The 23042-nt window shown below is 48.2% G+C and overlaps 4 protein-coding genes across 9 annotated transcripts in view; 3 read left to right on the forward strand and 1 right to left on the reverse strand.

The window, feature by feature from the left end:
- Nucleotides 1-21184, reverse strand: part of LOC139059817 (putative nuclease HARBI1) — a 121063-nt gene extending 99879 nt beyond the window's left edge. For 3 of the 6 annotated variants that reach the window (XM_070538204.1, XM_070538205.1, XM_070538206.1), the window contains exons 1-3: nucleotides 20361-21178; nucleotides 19650-19785; nucleotides 19180-19585 (exon numbers count right to left, since the gene is read on the reverse strand). In XM_070538204.1, the coding sequence (XP_070394305.1) occupies nucleotides 19194-19585; nucleotides 19650-19785; nucleotides 20361-20990 (1158 nt within the window). In that variant the 5' untranslated portion in view covers nucleotides 20991-21178 and the 3' untranslated portion in view covers nucleotides 19180-19193. Of the gene's footprint in view, nucleotides 1-15549; nucleotides 15677-19179; nucleotides 19586-19649; nucleotides 19786-20360 lie in introns of those variants that run through there. The other 3 variants (XM_070538208.1, XM_070538203.1, XM_070538207.1) reach the window with 3 other exon arrangements.
- On the forward strand, nucleotides 3175-3843 carry LOC139060365 (uncharacterized). The gene is made up of 2 exons (XM_070539482.1): nucleotides 3175-3636; nucleotides 3696-3843. Exons 1-2 carry the CDS (start codon nucleotides 3353-3355, stop codon nucleotides 3814-3816), a joined length of 405 nt encoding a protein of 134 aa, XP_070395583.1. The 5' UTR covers nucleotides 3175-3352; the 3' UTR covers nucleotides 3817-3843.
- On the forward strand, nucleotides 8946-15697 carry LOC139060228 (uncharacterized). The gene is made up of 5 exons (XM_070539287.1): nucleotides 8946-9585; nucleotides 14636-14708; nucleotides 14787-14843; nucleotides 14988-15103; nucleotides 15557-15697. Exons 1-5 carry the CDS (start codon nucleotides 8968-8970, stop codon nucleotides 15695-15697), a joined length of 1005 nt encoding a protein of 334 aa, XP_070395388.1. The 5' UTR covers nucleotides 8946-8967.
- Nucleotides 21185-21334: 150 nt separating the features above from the next.
- LOC135915727 (uncharacterized) lies at nucleotides 21335-23037 on the forward strand. The gene is made up of 5 exons (XM_065448853.2): nucleotides 21335-21952; nucleotides 22012-22111; nucleotides 22469-22541; nucleotides 22620-22676; nucleotides 22821-23037. The coding sequence occupies exons 1-5, from the start codon at nucleotides 21669-21671 to the stop codon at nucleotides 23009-23011; spliced, it is 705 nt and encodes a 234-aa protein (XP_065304925.2). The 5' UTR covers nucleotides 21335-21668; the 3' UTR covers nucleotides 23012-23037.
- Nucleotides 23038-23042: the final 5 nt, after the last annotated feature.

Here is a 23042-nt window from a genome sequence, read left to right on the forward strand (position 1 = left end):
CACGATGCGACGTCACATCGTCCACTTCCGACGGCCTAGCGCTAGCCGCTAGGCCGTCGACCCCAAGCGGAGCTATCGAAGCAGCGTGCGTTGCGAGCAATCTGTCGTAGCGCCGAACGTGTCTAGTATTCCGGTAACCACGGGCAAGCTGATCATTTCGGCAAATGACTGGAGGCATAAACTCAAGCTGATGAAGGAACATTAGCGTAGACGTACGTGAGCGGCCTGATCGGTCTGCACGGTCCATACACGTGTTGGCGCAGCGCTTAACCAGCCGAACAAAGCGCTAATATTGCTCTAACCAAGTGTAAAACATTTTAAACATTTATAAAAACAACGTGTTGATGATTACACTCCTGCGAAAAATACACACCAGCAGCAAAGAAGAATACCCTTCGTTGCTGCTACTGCGTATGGTTGAGCTCTGTGCCACCAGGTGGCTGCACCGTGCAGACCATTCACATTTGCCCTTCTGCTCATCTCATGGCTCGTCCCGTTACAGCACAGTCAAGCGGCCAGGCCCTGTCCCCTTGCGCTTGCGTTTGCCCTAATACCGGACTCGCGAAACGCTATTGCGTTGGTAATCTTCCGGTGTAAAGTGACGGCCACAAACGCGCAAATCCTGGCGCCGATCAGATAGCGGCAGTCCGATGCGCAGCAGCCATTTCGCTCGTACGCTGCCTTGCAGAGGGACACGATGTCACAGCTTGACATATTGCCAGTCGTTACGTTTGCAGTCCACAAGGCAACAAAGTCGAACCATAGTGCTCGCGAAAAGACTGAGACCGACTCTGATCGCGGAGCTCTCGTCGAAATGGAGTACGTTGTACACAAGCAGAGGACCATTGCTGTTTGCCGGAAGTGCTTAAGTGTACTGAAAGATTGTTCTTGTGCATTCTCTTCATGTTACTTTCTTTTTATAAAAACAAATTAACTAACCTTCCAACTATTACGAAGATCATTTGTTTACCATAAAGTTGGAAAACTAATCGATCACGCGCCCTGGTCAGCCAATCGGATAGCTCGCCCCACTGACGTCATATGGGTGATTGCGGTCATATGGGTAGGGGCGGCTTAAAATTCCGCCGAGCAGTGCGCTGCGATCGGCAGCGATGTGCGATGTGCAGGGATGCAGCGGTGGCGTAGATGTAGAACACCCGCCTCGCGTGCAAGAGGTCCGTGGTTCGAATCCCGGTGCCGGCAATTTTCCACTGGATTAAAAAAAAAGAACAAAGAATCCGCGTGTTGATAAAATTGCACAAACAGGCCTGGAGTGTGGCCTGATCCCGGTGACCAGAACCGGTAACGCACTCCCTCACCAGAGCAGGGGCTCTATTCTGGACACGCATGGCGGCTGCACAGCCGCCATTATCCGCCATGTTTACTCTCTTATTGGCTGTGGCGAGCTCACGTGCCTTGAAATTTTTGCCGGGAAACGGAAGTTTTGCGCAATGTCATTTTGCGTTTTCATCAAGATGACGAAGCGTGACGTGGAGCTGCAAATTTTATGGACTAATACATTTTTTTGGTCCTTGGCAGATATATTGTGATGTTAGTGCTTCAAAAAGAATGTGAGCGGTAGCGTGCAGAAGCCAGTGCAATGCATCTGCAATTGCGCGAATATGTGGTGGCGATTCAAGATATGCGCCATGCCAGCTTGCTGATTGGCTGAAGGAATATCTCGTGAGGAGCGTCACAGGAAGGGCTGTTTCGTAATCGTCATTTTGACGATGCGTGACGTTGCACTGGGCCGCCATTGCTGAGATTTTCCGCCATAATTTTTGCTGCGACGAGCCGCGCGAATTATGCTAATGAGCAGCCATATGCAATGGCAGCCGAGAGGAATGCGTATCGCCACATTTTCCCCGTCGTTTGGCGCCACGAAAATCTTTTGTTCATAACGCGTGCTCATAGTATTTGCATCGCTCTCTGGTGGTGTTGGCATTTGTGTCTGGGGCCATCGTTTTTTAAAAGAACGCGTTTATACGAAATAATATTGGTTGAATATAGCAAACTTTCAGCAATGTTGTCCACTTTTCACTGCTGCATTTGTATTGTAATCGAGATTAATGCCTTTTTGCACAATCAGACGTTATGACAACGGCCTCTTTCTAATTTATAAAAAGAAATGTACGCAAGGCGGCGCCTTGAAGTTTCCTCCCGCGGTGCGAGTAACCAGCGAAATGAACAAGAGATGGCAGCGCCGGCGTTGCGTCGCGCTAGTGGTTATCTCTGGCGCCCGCAACGCTATCGGTGATATTCGGCCGTTTCTCAGCTAGCCGAGTCGGGCTGAGTCACTTGCGTTTCACGAAATAGCGATAACATGGCCTAGAACGTGCGCGCATCACCACTGGTAGGTCGCGTATGTTGTCTCAAGCAAGAAAACAAGCGCGTTGGCGCCAACATGCGATGACTCATTCCATTTTCCAGGGACAGGCATCCTAGCTATTGAAGCAGACGACGGCTTGTACGCAGCAGACGACGGAAGCGAGAAGCGTTTTCGACGGAATAATCATACGCTTTGAGATAGCTGCTTTATTTTTACTGTGGAGTAAAACTGTTCTACTTTACCGATAACGCTACATTCAGTGCCTTCATTTCAGTTTCTTAGGCAAAACGTCAAGTTGGCGTCACGTTACGTAAGCAAAACCGGGCCACCAGCGCCATTTTGTTTGCGTCGCGCCTACGTCACGCATCGAAGAAAATGGCGGAATGTCCAGAATAGCGCCCCAGGATTGGCCACCCTGGTGCAGTACTTGGCCACAACCTCCTATATGAACACAACAATTTTTAAAACCTTATAATAAATTACACGCTTTACGCGGACTCAGTAACGACTCGGTACGTTTGTAGAAAATCGTCAAAAGCGTTTCAGGGTCCCCTTAAATAAACATCATTAAAATTGCCCGACGGCACGATTCGAACACAAGTGGCGCGATCTTGTACGCGTTCCAAAATAGAACGGACCGCCTCCGTTCGAAACGTCACGAAATAGGCGGTTCGCAGTGTTCGCGAGAACGAGAGGAAGCAAACAGCCAATGAACGAAGTGGAAGCCTGCGTCACGCTTTTGACGTCTGCTTGGGGACCGTATAATATGTTGAGAAGCGTTTGCAACATGTTGAGAAATATTTTGCTATTATGAGTGAGTAGCAAAATGTGTTGGTGTTGCTTTTCAAAGATTCAATTTGGAATGAAAAACGACTGAAACAAAATATTGCGGTTAATGCCTTCAAATGGCGCTAGGTGGTGTCGCAGTTTTGCGAAACGTTTAGTGATGGCGCTAGCTACCACCCCGTTTCAAGCACACGGCGCGAATTTTGAAGCGGTTGGTTCAGTCGTTCAGTTGAAGCCATGGCGCTTAACGTTGAAGCACCGGCGAAGGGGCTGCGCGTGTCGGAGGCTCAGAAGGAGGCGGTGGTCGCCTTCATGCTAGAGCATCCCCAGCTGGCCATAAGATCCAGCGAGCTGGGGCCACGCTTCACTGCTGGCGACCGCCGACGGCTGTGGCAGGAGCTAGCCGACCAGTTCAACGCGCATGGCCCCGTCGTTAAAACCACGGAGCAGTGGCAAGAGTGGTGGCGGAAGCAGGTCTTCGAGGCCCGCCGCAACGCTGCCGCACTTGCCCAAGAACAAAGGTGAGTGACCGTCCAATGGCCTGGGCGATTTGTCCTTCGACATTGGCGTGTATTTTCAGAAGCACTGGAGGGGGGCGGCTACACGGCTTCTATGGCAGGATACTGCAGCTGACAGGGACGGTCCACCTCCACGGCGTGACCGACCTCCCCTACCAAGAGGTAAGCACACTGCCGCCGTAATATCATGGGTTCCTGAATGGTACCGATTTAGAGTTTGTCATTATCTGTAAGTGCTACCGTTAGCAGAACGCGACACCGTTGGTGAACAGGAACATAGCGTAGGAGAGAATGGAAAAGCAGGTAGGTTAATGAACTAGAATCCCAGTTGGCTGCGTTTTCGGGAATTATTATTATTATTATTGGTTTTGCACACATATACACATATACACAGGTAACAGGAAAGGGATAGCGAGGAGCAGGCTGGCAACTGCCACCGGAAGGGGCACAACGCCTGCCTACTCTTCTGAAGGGAGGCGACAGCAACACAGAAATGGAAGATAGGAAGGAGGGGAGGAAAAAGGAAAAAGGAAAGGAGAGCAACAGGACAAGTCTAAAGAACAAAGTACAACACTGCAACAGGACAAATCTAAAGACTAAAGTAGAACTCTGCAGCCGGAATTAAAGTGACGCCGCGTCGAACAGCCTCCACAATTATCAACCACGTCCATGGCTAGTTCGCTATGCGGCTGATTGTGTTCTCCACGATGAGACGCCAAGTGAAGCTGCACGTAATCACCGTTTCACGTAATCACCTGCACGTAATCACCGGTTCACAATATACACTACAAGGTGTTTGAACCCGCCACCTCCCATCTTCGAAGGAAGAAGCGTTAGGCTACAGTATTGATCACACACAGTAGGGCCGGGCACTAAAGGTCACGCTACAACTGAATGTCGGATGTTCATGCTACAAACGTGAACCTAAGTTAGTTAGGTCTATAAAGGTTAGTAGGGCGCGATGGGCCTGATCACGTTTAGATGCACAGCCACTGGGGTATAAACATTCCTCGAGTGTCGCACACCGCAGACCAAGGAGATGATAGTTTCTCACTAGTGACATGCGCTGCGCACTGAAAGCGGGACACTCAAGTATAAGGTGCTGAAGTGTCTCGTAACAGCCACAAGACGTACACAATGGACTTTCCGCACGCCCTTGTCTGTATAAACGTTCGTGCACGTTCACGCAACCAACCCTCAGCTTGAGCAGTTGTGCTCTAGCGCGACGAGGCAAGCCTCGACCACGAACACGGGGCGGGAACGTTCCATTTGCGACGCGCTGATCTGGATGCTGCTTGAGTAGGTGGCGACGAATCAACAGACGAGCGTCATCAAGCTTGCACGTAATTTCTGGGCAGTCACAGTTGTTATGAACGCAACTTGAAGCGAGCCGATCAGCCTCTTCATTGCCGGCGATTCCTACGTGTGAAGGTATCCATTGAGCAACGAGACATACCCCACGTGATGTAATTTTGCTCGCAGAGTCATTAATGCTGCGCACAAGTGGACAATCAAGCTCACTGCGTTGTAACCTGCTAAGGGCAGCACGGGAGTCCGTAAAGATGACAACCTTCGATGTAATTAACTCCTCTTGCACGTATTTCAGTGCAACATTAATCGCTGCTAGTTCCGCAGTTGTTGACGAAGTTGGATGAGGTATTTGAAAGATACGTCGTACTTCTGTTGAAGGGCAGTAAAAAGCTGCAGAGCCGCCTTGACCGTCGTTGTGTACAGATGCATCCGTGAAAACTTGAAGATAATCTGGAAACTTTTCGAACAAGTGAGACTGAGCCAATTGAAATATTGCCGAAACAGCCATATCAGACTTTTTGTGCATGTCAGGGATTGTGAGGAAAACGGGGAATACGTGTTTCGTGATACCTTTTGGAGGCGGAGACGTATCTGAAGCAGCATGTTCAGAAAGGGTAGTGATATCCATAAATAATGCCGCCATTTTTCCCATGCGAGATAATGGGCGGTGAATCAGACGATCAAGGAGCGATTGACCATTCGATGCGCGGTGCAGACGCTCAATGTGATACAGAGCTCTCTGATCTGCTTGCAGCCTCAGGTGTAACTGATGCGCTTCAGTAAGTAATGCAATAGATTGCGCCTCACGAGGTAATCCAAGCATTAGTCGAAGGGCAACGCGATGATCTCGCTCCAGTTGGGCCATCAAACTAGGTGGTATGTTCAAAATTGGTAATGCGTACAGCATGCCTGAAAGTACAGATGACTGGTACACCTGAAGAGCCGTTGTTTGGTCGCAACCAGCACCTCGAGCAGTTAAGGCGGCCACATACTTAAGAAGGGAGTGCGATTTGCGTCGTACAGATTTAACGGCAGGACGCCAAGAGATGCGATCATCCACAATTAAGCCCAAATAACGGTGTTGTCGCACCCAGTTTATAGGCGTTTCGTCAAGATACAGTCGGCTCATTGTTCGACGAGCGCGTTGTTTAGGGTGATATGCTATTGCAGCCGACTTAGCAGGTGATATGAGCAGGCCAACTTCACCCAAGTACTCCGAAGTACCGTTGAGAGCTCTTTGCAAGCTTGCACGAAGTCGCGGACCAAGGTGCGAAGGGCCGCTTATCCACAGAGCAATGTCATCTGCGTAGACAGCTATGCTCACAGGGAAGTCAGTGTCTCGAGGCAAACGACTTGGAAGCGCGGCGAGTGCCGCGTTAAACAAAAGCGGTAATACGCTGCCCTGTGGAACACCACACGTCACATTTCGGTATTCACTAGTTACTCCTCCGACCCGCACTTTCATCCGACGCTCCGACAGAAAATTACGCACAAACTGGAGCAGACGACCCGAAATTCCCGCGGTTGCAAGAGCGAAAATAATCGCCTTGTGCGGAGCTGAATCGAAAGCTTGCTGTATGTCCAGGAAGAGCATGTAGGCGGAATGCTTGTTTTCTTTAGCAAATTCGAGTGCTGAGACGAGGTCTGATATGCTGTCCAGAGCCGAACGGCGGCGACGAAAGCCACTCATGACATCAGGGAAAAAATTCAGCTCCTCTAGCCTGACATCTAAGCGAAACAAGACCATTCGCTCCATTAACTTGATGATGTTTGAAGTTAGGGATATTGGTCGGTAGGACTTCAGGTGCCTTGCTGGACGCCCGGGCTTTAAAATTGGTATTACCACGGACGATTTCCACTCAGCAGGGATTACACCGGTTCTCCATACTTCGTTATACTCGTCCAATATACGGTCATGGAAACTCTTATCAACGTTCCGCAATGCTTGATACGTCACACCATCTGCGCCTGGAGCAGTGCGGCGTTTGGAGAGGCTCAGCGCGTGTCGCAGCTCCTCAAGAGTGAAATCTGCCTCGTCCATCTGGCAAGCTGGACCGTAGGAAGCGATTACGGTGCTGTGACTTGTCAAACAAGGAAGGTCGCTAATTGTGGTGTCACTGGATGCATGAGAGACGAAAAGGTCTGCAAATGCCTCTCCTATTACTTTTGGTGACTGGCCAGTCGCTATGCTCAATGTAGCCGTAGGATTCTTGCAGATTTCAGGAGTGCGGAGAGCCTTCAGTATGCGCCATACATTTCCAAAACCACTTCCAGTATGCAACGAACTACACAAAGCTTCCCAGCTCTTGCGACGAAGTTGTTTTGTGTGCCGCCGTATGGCTGCATCAAGGCGATTGTATATAGTCCAGTCGGTGCGTCGTTTAGAGCGCTGCGCCCGTCTATAAGCGCGCCGTCGACATGCGCGGAGCCGCAAAAGCTTGAGATCGGGATTTGGTTTGCCGATATTCCGTCTTCGTTGTACTGTAGCTTTTTGTAAGCACTCACTCATATGTTTAAATAGGCTGTCTTGAGATGGTGCCTCTGAGATCAGCTGTCGGAACTTGTCCCAGTTAGTAACTGTATAAACGACATCCTGGCGACCCGCAGTATGTGTTGGTGTTAACCAAATGGGTAGGTGATCTGAGCCCCACGGGTCGGGTTCACATGACCAGGCTAAGCACACATCTCTCGTTGTTATCGCAAGGTCTGTTGTGGAATGCTCTTTTCCTCTACCAATAAATGTCGGTGAACCATCATTCAGTATTTGGAGATCGTTCTTGATAATGAACTCGCTAATCTCTGCCCCACGATTGTCTTGGGGACGGCTACACCATCGTGAATGGTGGGCATTAAAGTCCCCGCATAACACAAACGAGGCACCACACCGAGACACTAAGCACTCAAGTAGCGACGTATCGGAAGAACGTGTAGGCCTGTGGTATATGCTTGCCACCGTCGTACACACACCTGTGAGGCTCACAGTAACAGCGGCACACTCAAACTCATCGTCACAGATGCCGTCTGTGTCAATAACCGCGAAGTCCAAGTCAGCACGAACGTACACTGATGCTTTTGAAGCATTGCGCGTATGCGCCGCCTCCATACACTGGAAAGAGCCACAAGCTGGTTCCGCGCATCGAGTGTTACTGTGGACACCCACGAAGCCTGGCAATCGATATTCGTCTTTCCTGACGTTAGTTTCCTGAAGCGCTACAATGTCTGGTGGAGTCTTCATAGCGACTAGTCGAAGGACTAAATCAGCGTGCCGCGGTCGCATCGACCTGACATTCCATTGCAGCACAAAGGGGCGAGGCTGCTGACAACTGTTAGAATTGTTTCCGGTAAAACGTCTAGCGAAGGCCATCGAGGACAGGAACGAGTGCCTCCAAAAGTTGCTCTGCTGCTGATGCTGCTGGAGTCTGGCGACCGGCGATCAGAGATCTTATGACGTTGACAAGCATCTTTAGAAGATTGACAAGTTGCACATCGTCGTTGGTTGATACCGGTTTAGGTACTGTGTTTGCTGTGCTTTCCACTGTGGTCGAAGTCTTTGTAGATACTTGTTCCGGCGGTTTCGATGGAAGCGCTGGCCACGATGTGTCTGAGAGGCAGAAGGTCCGCCCCCCTGCTTTCTGATGCGTTGTTTCTTTGTCACTCTTTGAACGGGCTGCTTTTCCAGTCGCTGGGGCAGCACTACGGCGACGGGAGCTCTCATCTCCTGCTGCCTTCTTTATGGCTTTCTTTTTTAGTGCCTTTACTTCATTCTTCAATGAGGGACATCCTTTATCCGTTGCCAAATGTTCACCATTACAGTTAGGGCACCGATATGCCTGGCTTTCACAGGAATCTACATGGTGATTTCCATCGCATTTGGCACAGGCCAGATCTCTGGTGCAAAAACCCTGAACATGACCAATCTTGAAACATTTATGGCATTGCAAAGGCCGTGGTACGAAAGGTCGAACAGGATAGCGCACAAGTCCAGCCTTTATATGGGGGCACGCCACCGCATCGCAACTCGTCATGCAGACGCCCTTTTTTCATCTGCTGCAGGCAATCTGGATATGGGGCCCCGCCACTTCATGCTCCAACACCGAAAGCTCAGGCTTTTTTGGGCCACTCGACGTCAACGAAATTGCTTGGCTGCCAGCTGGCGACGACTACATCGACAACGACCACATCGACCTGCATCCGCTGCTCCCAGCGGTGGACCAGTCTGCCATCTGGCAACCCGGCACAAGCGCGGGAATCCGGCACCTACATAAGCCGCTGTACCACTGGAGTCATTTGGGGCACGCCACCGCATCGCAACTCGTCATGCAGACGCCCTTTTTTCATCTGCTGCAGGCAATCTGGATATGGGGCCCCGCCACTTCATGCTCCAACACCGAAAGCTCAGGCTTTTTTGGGCCACTCGACGTCAACGAAATTGCTTGGCTGCCAGCTGGCGACGACTACATCGACAACGACCACATCGACCTGCATCCGCTGCTTCCAGCGGTGGACCAGTCTGCCATCTGGCAACCCGGCACAAGCGCGGGAATCCGGCACCTACATAAGCCGCTGTACCACTGGAGTCATTTGGGGCACGCCACCGCATCGCAACTCGTCATGCAGACGCCCTTTTTTCATCTGCTGCAGGTTAGTTATCTTCCCTGTGCCACGTACTGTCACTCTAGCAACCCATTTCTGCTAGCGGTGCCGTGCCCCAAAGACGCCATCGAGTGTTGTCAAAGGATGCTGTGTATCGCTTGCTTCCACTTGCTCAACGCCCACCTTATTTCTCTTCTCCTTGTTTTATCTGGTGATGTCGAACTAAACCCCGGCCCTAACGGAAACGATGCTCCGCCGTCTTTGGAAACAATTTACCAAGCCATATCTCGTATTGAATCCGCTCAGAGCACCGTACTTGCCGAGCTTGCCTTGATCCGGTCCGCACAAACGAACATTGAAGACTCGGTGCATCGTCTTTCAGCGCGCGTCGAAATACTCGAAAAAACTATCGAAACACACCCAGAAAAAGCAGCTGCGTCCGTAACAAACACCGACTTGGCCCAGCTTGCTTCAGACGTTAAAGCACTGACAAACAAGTGCGACGACGCTGAAAACAGCTTGCGACGCACAAACATATTGTTCCTAGGACTTCAGGACGAACTCGGCGAAAGCTGGGACCAGTCTGAGGCCCACATTACTTCCTTCTGTTCCGAACACCTGGGTATTTCAATTGGTAGCCAAGATATTGAACGTGCACACCGCCTAGGTCGTTTCCAGTTAGGTAAAAACCGCCCAATAATAGTTAAGCTTGCACACTTCAAAGATAAATCAAGAATTCTAATTGCAGGACAGAAACTTAAAGAAACCCCATTTTCAGTTCGTGAGGATCACTCGGCTAAAGTTCGGCTAGCCCGGAAAAAGCTTTTTTCTTATGCCCAACAAACTAACGCTTCATTTAAGATCCGCTTTGATAAGTTGGTTATCGGCAGAAAACTTTTCACTTACAACGCCGAAACAGATGCCGTTGTAGAACTTCATTCATAGCGGTTAACGCGGGTGCCGTGCGACACTTCCCTGCCACAGGTCCAGCTGTCAGAATGCCTGCGCACAGCTAAAACTAACAAAATTTCTGTCCTACTGACAAATATAAGAAGCTACCTGCCAAAAAAAGAAACAGTTGAGGCCGTCCTCGAAGACCATAGAACTGACATCGCTTTATTTACTGAATCTTGGCTAACACCTGATATTAACGACTCAGAATTGCTCCACAGCAAACAGTCCTTTCATATCTACAGGCGAGATCGAGTAGATCGCCGGGGAGGCGGCATTCTTGCTCTCGTGAATTCAACTTATTCATCCACTTTACTCGAGATAAGCAGCCATAGCGAAATAATGTGTCTGAAAATTTGCCTTCCCTCTTGTACCAATATACTAATTGTATGTTATCGAGCACCTGACACGGATCATTTCTTTATTACGGACCTTCACTCTGTAGTTCAAGACTTGCAATCCCGTTTTCCTCATGCCAATCTGATACTTTGCGGTGATTTTAACTACCCGGACATCGACTGGGAGGCTCTTACTGCGTCATCTCGCCAATCTAAAGATTTCCTTGAAATGGTCCTGACTTCAAACCTTTCCCAAGCAGTAAACAAGCCAACACGAGGCTCAAATATTCTTGACCTCATTCTTGTATCCAGTCCTGAGCTAATCCAGTCCTTTTCATGTTGCAGTGGGCTGAGTGACCACAATCTCTTGTTCTTTAACCTGACGATTGAAGTCTCCCCCCGTCAACCGTCCATCAAATACATCCGTGATTACAGTAAGGCTGACTTCGCGAGCATAAACTCCGACCTGGAACACTTTTTCACCACCTTTCAAGCGTCCATGGCTACCAGATCCGTGAACGAAAATTGGTGTCTTTTTAAGCACAAAATCTTATCGCTCATAGACGCCTACGTCCCACTCATCTGCATTCGCGGGGATTCCACAAAGCCATGGTATTCTAACTCGCTGCATAAGCTATCACGAAAAAAGAAGCGCCTCTTCCGTAATGCCAATAACTCCGGATCCCCTGCAACATGGGAAAAATACTTCAGCATCCTTCGCGAATACACTAGATTATTGCGGTCATCCAAAAGAAAATTCTACAGTCACGATCTTCTAGAAATATTGCGTGTTAACCCCAAGAAATTTTGGAATTTGCTACAGCCCAACAAAAACAGCTCCTATAACATATCTTTAAAAAGACTAGACGGCACAGACGTTCCGCTTTGCGAGCGATCAGACGCGATGAATTCCTACTTCACCTCAGTTTTCACCCACGAGCCAGCGGATAAGAGCATTATTTTACCGAGCCTAAATTTTATTCCAATGCCACCCGTAACCATCACATCTGAGGGAATTTCAAAGCTCATTGATAACCTCAAGCCGTCCACTTCACCCGGACGTGATAACATTCCTGCTAAAATACTTAGAGGCACGAAACATTTCACAAGCCAAATCCTGCAGCTCATCTTCACGCAGTCCCTCAATACCAGTCAAATTCCGGATGACTGGAAATCAAGCAAGGTTGTGCCAATTTTTAAGAGCGGCGACCGCGCTGACCCTTCTAATTATCGCCCCATTTCCCTAACATGCATCTCATGTAAGCTCTTCGAACATATACTCTACTCCCATATTGCTAATCACCTCGATCACAATTCTTTCTTCTTCCCCAAGCAGCATGGTTTCAGAGCAGGCTTCTCGTGCGAAACCCAACTTTTCGAATTTACAACCGATCTTCACCTTAATTTAGATTCTTCATTCCAAACAGACGTCATCTACTTAGATTTTTCAAAAGCATTTGACCGCGTTCCTCACCAACGTCTATTGTGTAAACTTGCATGCTTATCACTCGACCCTCTTATCTTATCCTGGATTCGCTGCTTTTTAACTAACCGCTCACAGTTCACAGTCATCGCCAGCCATGCGTCTAAAGCTACTGACGTTATCTCTGGAGTTCCCCAGGGTTCCGTCCTTGCTCCGCTTCTCTTCCTAATTTTCATCAACGACCTGCCATCTGGGATTTCGTCATCCATCCGTATTTTTGCGGACGATTGCGTCATTTATCGCCGCATCTCCGATAATACCGACCAGGAATCATTACAAGACGACCTAAACAAAATCCAGAAATGGTGTTCTGATTGGCTAATGCAGCTTAATATTTCAAAATGTAAATGCATGCACATTTCTCGTAAACTTTCCACTACCCTTTTCCAGTACTCGCTGAACTCCACGGCGCTATCAGTAACAAACTCATACAGATACCTAGGAGTCGAAATAACTAACAAGCTAACTTGGGTGGACCATATCACGAAACTCTGCGCAAACACTTCCAGAACACTTGGTTTCATCCGAAGATCTCTGGCTATGTCCCCTCCATCCATCAGGCAATTAGCATACGAAACATACGTCCGCTCTAAAATGGAGTATGCCTCAGCCATATGGAGCCCTCACCAGGTTTACTTGAGTCAGTCGCTCGAAGCCATTCAGAACCGGGCAGCCCGCTTCATAACTTCCCAGTACTCACCCTGGCACAGCGTTACCGACATAAAATTGACTCTCGGACTCGAACCTCTAGCACTCCGCCGAAAACTGGCAATGCTCTGTCTCTTTCATAAACTATACTTTAACTTTCCTGCACTGCGCGAGAACTTATTACATGCTCCGATACGCTCATCTCGCCGTTTGTTTAACTCCCTTAGTATACAGCGTTTGCATGGTTCTTCCAACGCCTTCAATAAATCCTTCCTCCCCATCGCCATAAAAGAATGGAACAATCTTCCCGAAACCGTGGTTTTAGAGTCAAATCCCTCCAAATTTAGACAGTTACTATCAGACCATTTCAACCCAAAATAGCCACTTTTCCTCGCGTTTCCTCTCCCAGCAATCCGTCTTGCTTGTCATCGCCTATTTTTCCTTTTCTTATTTCTTGCCACTTATGTTTAGCATGTTCCACATTTACGTGTACTTTTTTTATTTATCTATTGCTACTCAGTTTTGAGATATTTGCATTGTTCTGTTTATACCTGATGTATTCTACAGTTTATTATTTACTTTTCTATTGCCTTTGTTTGCTTTTTTTTTTTTGAGCTGATGTATGGCACTTTCACATCGATGTTTCCCCCCCCCCCTTATGTAATGTCCCCGAAGGGACCCTTAAGGGAATAATAAATGATGAATGATGATGATGACTAGGCAGCTTTCCAGAGGCGAAAAGTATCTTCATGCACTCTGACGTGCCCAGCCTTCGAACGCTAATTATTTTGCATGGTGGCGTGCAAACGATCATGGTCTTAAAAACGTCGTCTTTGAGATCCAAGTCCACATCAGATACGACACCAGCCACTATATTTGTACCCTGTGGTATGTAGGGACGTGTGTGGACCCCTCAGATTTCAGACAAACCAAGTAGAGTTTGCACCATCTTATCATCAGTCGTGTCAACGGCAATGACATTTTTCCAGGGGTTCACGCGAACCTCTTGGATTAGTCCAGGGGCCAGTTTGAAGAAGAAATCATTAAGTTTTTGTCGAGAGATAGCATTCACGCTTACCATCGCGTCGATGGGAATGAAAGCTACTGTCGTAGTCTTGATGGTGCTGTATATGATAGTCCCATCACTTGAGGACGACGCCGGAGACGTCCGTCGTGGGCGGCGGTGCTTGACAGGTATGAAAGCATCCGAATCTTCCGATCTTGAGTCAGAAAGCTCGGAATCAGTAGTGTCGGACCCTGCTGCCGAACTGAGCCGCTTCCGAGCCGCGAGCGGTCTATGCTGACCGCCAGACGCGTCCAAGACCATATCTTCCATGGCAAGCTCCGCGGGGAGGATCTCCCAGCAGAGTAGAAGACTTCAGGGTGCAGCACAAACGTCGTTGCCTGTTACTGATGCACAAACAAAATGTAAACAGAGAAAAACTGCAGCACCAGAAGAAAACCAGCAACCGAACACAGTAACTTCGTCGTCGTCTCTTTCGGGAAAAGGGGGATTAAGTGATTAACACAGAATTAAAATGACTTCAGGGAAGTGCACGAGGACGGTAACACATGGGATCATTAAGCACTCAATAATTGCACAATATTTTCGCAAATTAGTACGAAAACTTGTAACATAGGCATTGTAACGAATAGCCACGCTTATGACATTTTCCAGCAGGCTGACGTCCCCGCCTACTCCATGGAAGTCGTCGTCGAAGACGAGGCTGCGGGTGTGAGCCCAGTGACACGTAAGCATCAGAGTAACCAGTGTTTTAATTATCGCCGTGTCTGTGCAGTTCGTAAACATTAATGTATTTACTCTACAGCGGAAGAGGATCCACCGCGCGGCGCGGCGCCTGCCGAAAGGGTGGCCGCTGCACCTGGTAAGTTATTGATCCTCAAGCTGTTAAATAAAATGAGCTCTTGTATTTTATTGAACTAGCCCAATAAGCCATAACGTGGCCATAGCCACTTTTATTCGTACCATAAAATGCAGTGCAACTGTAGAAAATGCTGTATGCTTTCAGTGTTGCAGCACCCTGTTCGGCCACCACGTCGACAGCGACCGCGACGGGTGGACACCTTGACTACGATGTCCTCGCAGTGCGCCCGCAGCCTGGAACAGGGCGACGAGGTGCTGCAGGTTCGTAGGCCCTTTGGTGTCATTTTACATGAAGGACATAAATATTCTTTATGCTTTGTTATAAGTAAATCATGAATCTGAAAAACAAATCAGCTTGGGATGTAAACAAGAAATATGCGTTGTATAGAGGGCTCGGTAACGTGTCTTGCCACCGATCAACCGCCGGACAAAAGGTTGGTTAGCCCTGAAAAGGGCTGTTTGGTGGTGAGAGATGCATTAGAGTAGATGACGGAAGAGTAGTTCCAGCAGGTCTTTGTCTATCCAAACGAAGAGGGCATAGCTTGTACGCGATGCTTGACACTGCCAAAGGATGCCATCAGGCCAGTGGCTCTTCAGCAGAGAGGGAATCGTTGTGCACGTTGCAATTCTTCACAACAGCAGCTTGCAGCCGTGAGCTGGTTGCGAGTAATTAGCAACTGATGCGAACAGTTCCACCATGATTATTCATTCCAGGTGCTGCGCAGAATTGAGGCCTCCACAACCCGCCTCGCTGTCGCGGCAGAGCGGACGACAGCAGCCCAGGAGGGGATCCTACAGGAGGTGCGCGCCATAGCGCAGAACATCGCTGAGCACCTGCAGCAACCGAGAAATTAATTTATTTTATCGTTTTTATATTTATTTATATATTTTTATCATTTTATTCATTTGTTTCACCAGTTCCGTTTGTTTTATTTATTGTTTGAGTTTCCTATGAGTAATAGGAGGATTTTTTGGTTGAGAGGTGCAATGCGTGCACCCATTTTTGTTCTGTTGTTTGAGTTTCCTATGAGTAATAGGAGGATTTTTTGGTTGAGAGGTGCAATGCGCGCACCCATTTTTGTTCTGTTGTTTGAGTTTCCTATGAGTAATAGGAGGATTTTTTGGTTGAGAGGTGCAATGCGCGCACCCATTTTTGTTCTGTTGTTTGAGTTTCCTATGAGTAATAGGAGGATTTTTTGGTTGAGAGGTGCAATGCGCGCACCCATTTTTGTTCTGTTGTTTGAGTTTCCTATGAGTAATAGGAGGATTTTTTGGTTGAGAGGTGCAATGCGTGCACCCATTTTTGTTCTGTTGTTTGAGTTTCCTTTGAGTAATAGGAGGATTTTTTGGTTGAGAGGTGCAATGCGCGCACCCATTTTTGTTCTGTTGTATTTGCCTCTTTCTATTTATGCTTATCCAGCTGCAATGCCAGCGTGCTTTTTTTTATTTACACATTTCGAAGGCGCCTAGTCATTCACACTGGAATCGTTACAAGTAGTTGTCGATTTCTGTGTATGGGTTTTGTACTGCGATATTTATATTGCTTCACTGTGTTGTAGCTTACTGCACTCATTATGAAGCGTTACCGCATAGTGTTTGCACTGTGATATTTTCATTTCGGCACAGTGAGGCTAAGGTGCAACGACTACAATGTCGTATTTTTTTCAGAGCACCAAACTAGTCACTCTTTAAGTTGCATAGTTTCACAAATGAAAATGACCATCATCATTGCACCACACCAGTGATTGGTTTCCTCTAGTCTTCGATCCAAGAAGTCATTGCAAGAATAACGTTCACGCGTGACACTTTCTGGGTGCTGTGAGATTGTAGAGCCAATTATTCATGTTTTATGTAACATGTCTCATCAGAGCTGGCAAGTGCACTCACCTTTTTACAATTATGATTCACCTGTTGTTTAGCATTGCACTACAATTGCTGCCGAGAAATGAATGCTTCTAGTCAGTGACTCATAACACTGACAAGGGAATGGACATACCTGGGATAGTCATACTTTCTTGCAAGGTCACGTAAATGTAACTGCAAGTTTTACATGCCGTGGTGAAAACGAATTGTGTGATGCTGATGTTGCAATGTTGTCACATGCTTTGCTGCCTGAAGCATGTTTTACTACAAGGTTTGTGATGTACTTGTCATCATAGTGTGATAAAGTTGACCTATCTATTTTTTGCGCTTTTACGTTAATTTACATCTACCCATTTGGACATGAGGTGACGAGTGTAATGCTGTCACTACACTCGGCGTTACATTTTGTTTGTGTTTGAATCCTCATGCATAACGCCTTACTTGCTTGCCTCGCCTGCGTATTCATGCTTGCACAGAAGTTTTGATACACCTAGCACAAGAGATGGCTAGCAAGCATATTTCCTCACTCCTACCAGCGTACATGTACCTGAGCGTCAAAATGCACAGGATGCGGCGGTTGCGTTCATTCTGATATGTTTTATGAACATTTTTCGCACCTTTTGCTGATGGTGACCATGAGTACAGAGTGCCAATCATATGTATTGCTTCCATCAAGTCTGTCATGACTATGATGGGTCAAGGGATGTTTTTATTTCATATTTCATGTGATATTTAAAGAAAAGGCTGCACTTTCACGTTGCTACCGTGTTTCATGTTCCACTAAGAAAGAAGTACTTTGTGATGTGCATATTGCATAAGAGAATGCTAGCTTGGGAGCAGCAGCGAATGCAGTTCTTCACAGATGAAGGGGCATGAAGCATTGCCTTACGACTGCTTCGCGAGTACTACTGTTAATAAGTGGCAGCCTTGGAGACTTGCATAGTGACGAGGATACAATTGTTTCCACGGCTGTGGCATTCTATTTAAAGGATTCTTTGTATAAGTGTACTTCATCATCATCCTGCTTACACCCACTGCAGGGCAAAGGCCTCTCCCATACTTCTCCAACTTCCCCGGTCATGTAGTCCCTGCAAACTTCTTAATCTCATCCGCCCACTTAACTTTCTGCCTACCTCTGCTTTGCTTACCTTCCCTTGGAATCCATTCCGTAACTCTTAATGACCATCGGTTATCTTCCCTCCTCATTACGTGTCCTGCCCATTTGTTTTTCTTGATTTCAACTAAGATATCATTAACTCGTGATTGTTCCCTCACCCAATCAGCTCTTTTCTTATCCCTTAACGTTACACCCATCATTCTTCTTTCCATAGCTCGTTGCGTCGTCCTCAATTTAAGTAGAACCCTTTTCGTAAGCCTCCAGGTTTCTGCCCCGTACGTGAGTACTGGTAAGACACAGCTGTTATAAACTTTTGTCTTAAGGGATAATGGCAACCTGCTGTTCATGATCTGAGAATGCCTGCCAAACGCGCCCCAGCCCATTCTAATTCTTCTGATTATTTCAGTCTCGTGACCTGGATCCGCAGTCACTACCTGTCCTAAGTAGATGTATTGCCTTACCACTTCCAGTGCCTCACTACCAATCGTAAACTGCTGTTCTCTTCCGAAACTCTTAAACATTACTTTAGTTTTCTGCAGATTAATTTTTAGATCCACCTTTCTGCTTTGCCTCTCCAGGTCAGTGAGCATGCGTTGCAGCTGCTCCCCTGAGTTACTAAGCAAGGCAATATCATCATCGAATCGCAAGTTACTAAGGTATTCTCCATTAACTCTTATCCCCAATGCTTCCCAATCCAGGTCTCTGAATACCTCCTGTAAACACGCTGTCAATAGCATTGGAGATATCGTATCTCCCTGCCTGACACCTTTCTTTATTGGGATTTTGTTGCTTGCTTTATGGAGGACTACGGTGGCTGTGGAGCCGCTATAGATATCTTTCAGTATTTTTACATACGGCTTGTCTACACTCTGATTCCGCAATGCCTCCATGACTGCTGAGGTTTCGACTGAATCAAACGCTTTCTCGTAAGCAATGAAAGCCATATATAAAGGTTGGTTATATTCCGCACATTTTTCTGTCACCTGATTGATAGTGTGAATATGGTCTATTGTTGAGTAGCCTTTGCGGAATCCTGCTTGGTCCTTTGGTTGACGGAAGTTTAAAATGTTCCTGATTCTATTTGCAATTACCTTAGTAAATACTTTGTAGGCAACGGACAGTAAGTTGATCGGTCTATAATTTTTCACGTCTTTGGCGAAACGAAGTGTACTTCGTTTGTGTTTAAATTATCATAATCTGTCGGATGTGTAGATTGGGAACATTGACCATCCGTATGGAGGTGAACTTGTTGTGTATACAAATTTTTTAATGTATTTTCCGCTGTACAAACACAGCCCTGTGATAGCCTAAGGGCACTGCACTTTGTATAAATAAATTATGCATTATGAAAACTCACCATTCCTGTGTCCTTCAGAAAAGGCTGACAACGGCGCTGCGCTGCTCCCTTCCTCTGAGGAACACGTCGCGTGGTGCCAGCACCTGGATGTCTCCTGGCTCCTCTGGCTCCTCAGGTGGTGGCACTTCCCCACCATAATCTTCCAATGTCCAGTCGCCCGCGTCCAAGGCAATGTTATGGAGAGCAACGCATGCATAAATGATTCGCGCTGCTCTATCGGGGCTGTATAGCAGTGTCCGAAAGCGCTGCAAGCAGCGGAACTTGCTTTTCAACACCCCGATACATCTCTCCACAACATTGCGCATGGATGCGTGCTCCTGGTTGTAGTGGCCTTCAGAGGTGGTGCCGGCATGGCTGCCAGGTACTGGAACAAGCAGCCATGGCTCGAGAGGATATCCCGAGTCTCCTGTTACAGAAAGGGACAGTTGAGTGCTCTGCCCTAGTTTGGGGTACGCATTACGAATACTAACCAAGCAGATACTCGCCAGGCTGCAGTTGTGCGGCTAGGCGTGCACGCAGTGGATTATGCTGCCACACCCAAGAGTCATGGCATGAACCAGGGAACCGGGGGTCCACAACAAGGATGCGAAGTTCCGCGTTGCAAACCTGCAATGGGGAGCAATACAAAATACCGCTGCAGATATGCTCGAAATCCGTTTTGTCATTGATATGCACAAACGAATACACGTACGCTGGTACAAGTAGCAGACTGTTTCAGCCATAGGCATGCACAGGGTCTTGCAATTGGGGGGGGGGGCAATGCGCCCCCCCTTGTGTGGACGCCTATGGTTCGCACTAATTATAGCTAAATGAAAACTCGAGGCCCGATATCGCGCAAGAACCCCCATACGAGCCAAAGACAGCCCATGCAATGGTTGTAAGTACTTGCGTGTTCAAAATGCTTCCATCGTGCCTTCCCTACAGTGTATCCATTTCTGCTACGACTGCTGCCCAACTAAAACAATTTTGGAACGGCAGACTGATTATGCACAACACATGGCACTCACCATTAATCCCGACATGTGGGATTTCAACGAGCTCGTAAACAGTTCCCCGCATCTCCTCTTTTAATCGTTACATTACTTGTTATGCCAGCTTGGGCATTAAACTGAACAAGTGCAACTATGGGCGAGTAAAAACGGCGACAACAGCTTGAAGTAAAACATTCCAACGGTACTTACGACCATGACGTTTAGGGCGTAATAACCCTTTCTCGACATGAAGCTCGCCGTGTCGGCCGGGCTGAGTCCCTCTGGCTTCATGATGGCGATCAACGTGCCGTCGACGCATGCTAGCACGCCTGGGATGGCGCCGCGTCGCGCGAACGCCGCCTTAGCCTCATCCTTGGCAGACGGTGCGAAGGGAAAGTCCACCAACTTTCTCCGGGCAGATACGGAAATGATGGCCTCCGTCACCTCGTGAATGGTGCTGCTCACGGCCGACTGTGCCATGCCTACGTGTTCCTCGCGACCAACGCTCCTCTGGAAGCTTCCGGTGGCGAAGAATCGCAGCGCGCACAACACCTTCCTTTCTGTGGAAAGGCCACTCGCTCGCTGGCATCCAATGATGGGGTCAAGCTCGTCGCACAAGCTACGCGCTGTTCGTTTGGACAGACGAAAATACTGCCGGAACTCTTCTTCCGTCAACTCTTCAAATGCATCGTCTACCTCGGGTCGTCGTCTCTGCGCGACTGCAGCAGCCGCACAGGCGACACGAAAAGGCACGCCAGAAAAAAACGCCATGTTCTCCAACTGTTGGGAGCGCGGAATCGTATTGAACCGGATACAAAAGATGCTAACTGTCCCAAGCATTTACGTTTTAATCCAATCCAAGCCGTTTGGTAGCCGTTCTAATCCGTTCTATCGCTCCGGACGGACTCTCCGTCCGTTCCGTGGCGTTCGTCCGTTAGCAGACGACACGGAATAATTATGAGCAGCAAAACGTCACGGCTCACGTGACAATTGACGTCATGGCATTCGTCGTGGTTCAAATTGACCAATCGTGTGCGGCTCGATGGAACGGACCGCCTCCGTTCTGTTTTGGAACGCGTACAAGATCGCACCAATGTGGCGCGATCTTGTACGCGTTCCAAAATAGAACGGACCGCCTCCGTTCGAAACGTCACGAAATAGGCGGTTCGCAGTGTTCTCGAGAACGAGATGAAGCAAACAGCCAATGAGCGAAGTGCAAGCCTGCGTCACGCTTTTGACGTCTGCTTGGGGACCGTATAATATATTGAGAAGCGTTTGCAACATGTTGAGAAATATTTTGCTATTATGAGTGAGTAGCAAAATGTGTTGGTGTTGCTTTTCAAAGATTCAATTTGGAATGAAAAACGACTGAAACAAAACATTGCGGTTAATGCCTTCAAATGGCGCTAGGTGGTGTCGCAGTTTTGCGAAACGTTTAGTGATGGCGCTAGCTACCACCCCGTTTCAAGCACACGGCGCGAATTTTGAAGCGGTTGGTTCAGTCGTTCTGTTGAAGCCATGGCGCTTAACGTTGAAGCACCGGCGAAGGGGCTGCGCGTGTCGGAGGCTCAGAAGGAGGCGGTGGTCGCCTTCATGCTAGAGCATCCCCAGCTGGCCATAAGATCCAGCGAGCTGGGGCCACGCTTCACTGCTGGCGACCGCCGACGGCTGTGGCAGGAGCTAGCCGACCAGCTCAACGAGCATGGCCCCGTCGTTAAAACCGCGGAGCAGTGGCAAGAGTGGTGGCGGAAGCAGGTCTTCGAGGCCCGCCGCAACGCTGCCGCACTTGCCCAAGAACAAAGGTGAGTGACCGTCCAATGGCCTGGGCGATTTGTCCTTCGACATTGGCGTGTATTTTCAGAAGCACTGGAGGGGGGCGGCTACACGGCTTCTATGGCAGGATACTGCAGCTGACAGGGACGGTCCGCCTCCACGGCGTGACCGACCTCCCCTACCAAGAGGTAAGCACACTGCCGCCGTAATATCATGGGTTCCTGAATGGTACCGATTTAGAGTTTGTCATTATCTGTAAGTGCTACCGTTAGCAGAACGCGACACCGTTGGTGAACAGGAAAATAGCGTAGGAGAGAATCTAAAAGCAGGTAGGTTAATGAACTAGAATCCCAGTTGGCTGCGTTTTCGGGAAAAGGGGGATTAAGTGATTAACACAGAATTAAAATGACTTCACGGAAGTGCACGAAGACGGTAACACATGGGATCATTAAGCACTCAATAATTGCACAATATTTTCGCAAATTAGTACGAAAACTTGTAACATAAGCATTGTAACGAATAGCCACGCTTATGACATTTTCCAGCAGGCTGACGTCCCCGCCTACTCCATGGAAGTCGTCGTCGAAGACGAGGCTGCGGGCGTGAGCCCAGTGACACGTAAGCATCAGAGTAACGAGTGTTTTAATTATCGCCGTGTCTGTGCAGTTCGTAAACATTAATGTATTTACTCTACAGCGGCAGAGGATCCACCGCGCGGCGCGGCGCCTGCCGAAAGGGTGGCCGCTGCACCTGGTAAGTTATTGATCCTCAAGCTGTTAAATAAAATGAGCTCTTGTATTTTATTGAACTAGCCCAATAAGCCATAACGTGGCCATAGCCACTTTTATTCGTACCATAAAATGCAGTGCAACTGTAGAAAATGCTGTATGCTTTCAGTGTTGCAGCACCCTGTTCGGCCACCACGTCGACAGCGACCGCGACGGGTGGACACCTTGACGACGATGTCCTCGCAGTGCGCCCGCAGCCTGGAACAGGGCGACGAGGTGCTGCAGGTTCGTAGGCCCTTTGGTGTCATTTTACATGAAGGACATAAATATTCTTTATGCTTTGTTATAAGTAAATCATGAATCTGAAAAACAAATCAGCTTGGGATGTAAA

This window comes from Dermacentor albipictus, chromosome 5, assembly GCF_038994185.2.
Source record: "Dermacentor albipictus isolate Rhodes 1998 colony chromosome 5, USDA_Dalb.pri_finalv2, whole genome shotgun sequence".
Classification (NCBI taxonomy): domain Eukaryota; kingdom Metazoa; phylum Arthropoda; class Arachnida; order Ixodida; family Ixodidae; genus Dermacentor; species Dermacentor albipictus.

Excerpts from the sequence above, each read along its gene's own strand:
- LOC139060365 (XM_070539482.1), top strand. The coding sequence starts at position 3,353 with ATGGCGCTTAACGTTGAAGCACCGGCGAAGGGGCTGCGCGTGTCGGAG. Across the intron at positions 3,637-3,695 it reads GCACTTGCCCAAGAACAAAG|AAGCACTGGAGGGGGGCGGC; the intron begins GTGAGTGACCGT and ends GTGTATTTTCAG.
- LOC139060228 (XM_070539287.1), top strand. The coding sequence starts at position 8,968 with ATGCAGACGCCCTTTTTTCATCTGCTGCAGGCAATCTGGATATGGGGC. Across the intron at positions 9,586-14,635 it reads CCTTTTTTCATCTGCTGCAG|CAGGCTGACGTCCCCGCCTA; the intron begins GTTAGTTATCTT and ends GACATTTTCCAG. Across the intron at positions 15,104-15,556 it reads AGGGCGACGAGGTGCTGCAG|GTGCTGCGCAGAATTGAGGC; the intron begins GTTCGTAGGCCC and ends TATTCATTCCAG.
- LOC135915727 (XM_065448853.2), top strand. The coding sequence starts at position 21,669 with ATGGCGCTTAACGTTGAAGCACCGGCGAAGGGGCTGCGCGTGTCGGAG. Across the intron at positions 21,953-22,011 it reads GCACTTGCCCAAGAACAAAG|AAGCACTGGAGGGGGGCGGC; the intron begins GTGAGTGACCGT and ends GTGTATTTTCAG. Across the intron at positions 22,542-22,619 it reads GGGCGTGAGCCCAGTGACAC|CGGCAGAGGATCCACCGCGC; the intron begins GTAAGCATCAGA and ends TTTACTCTACAG.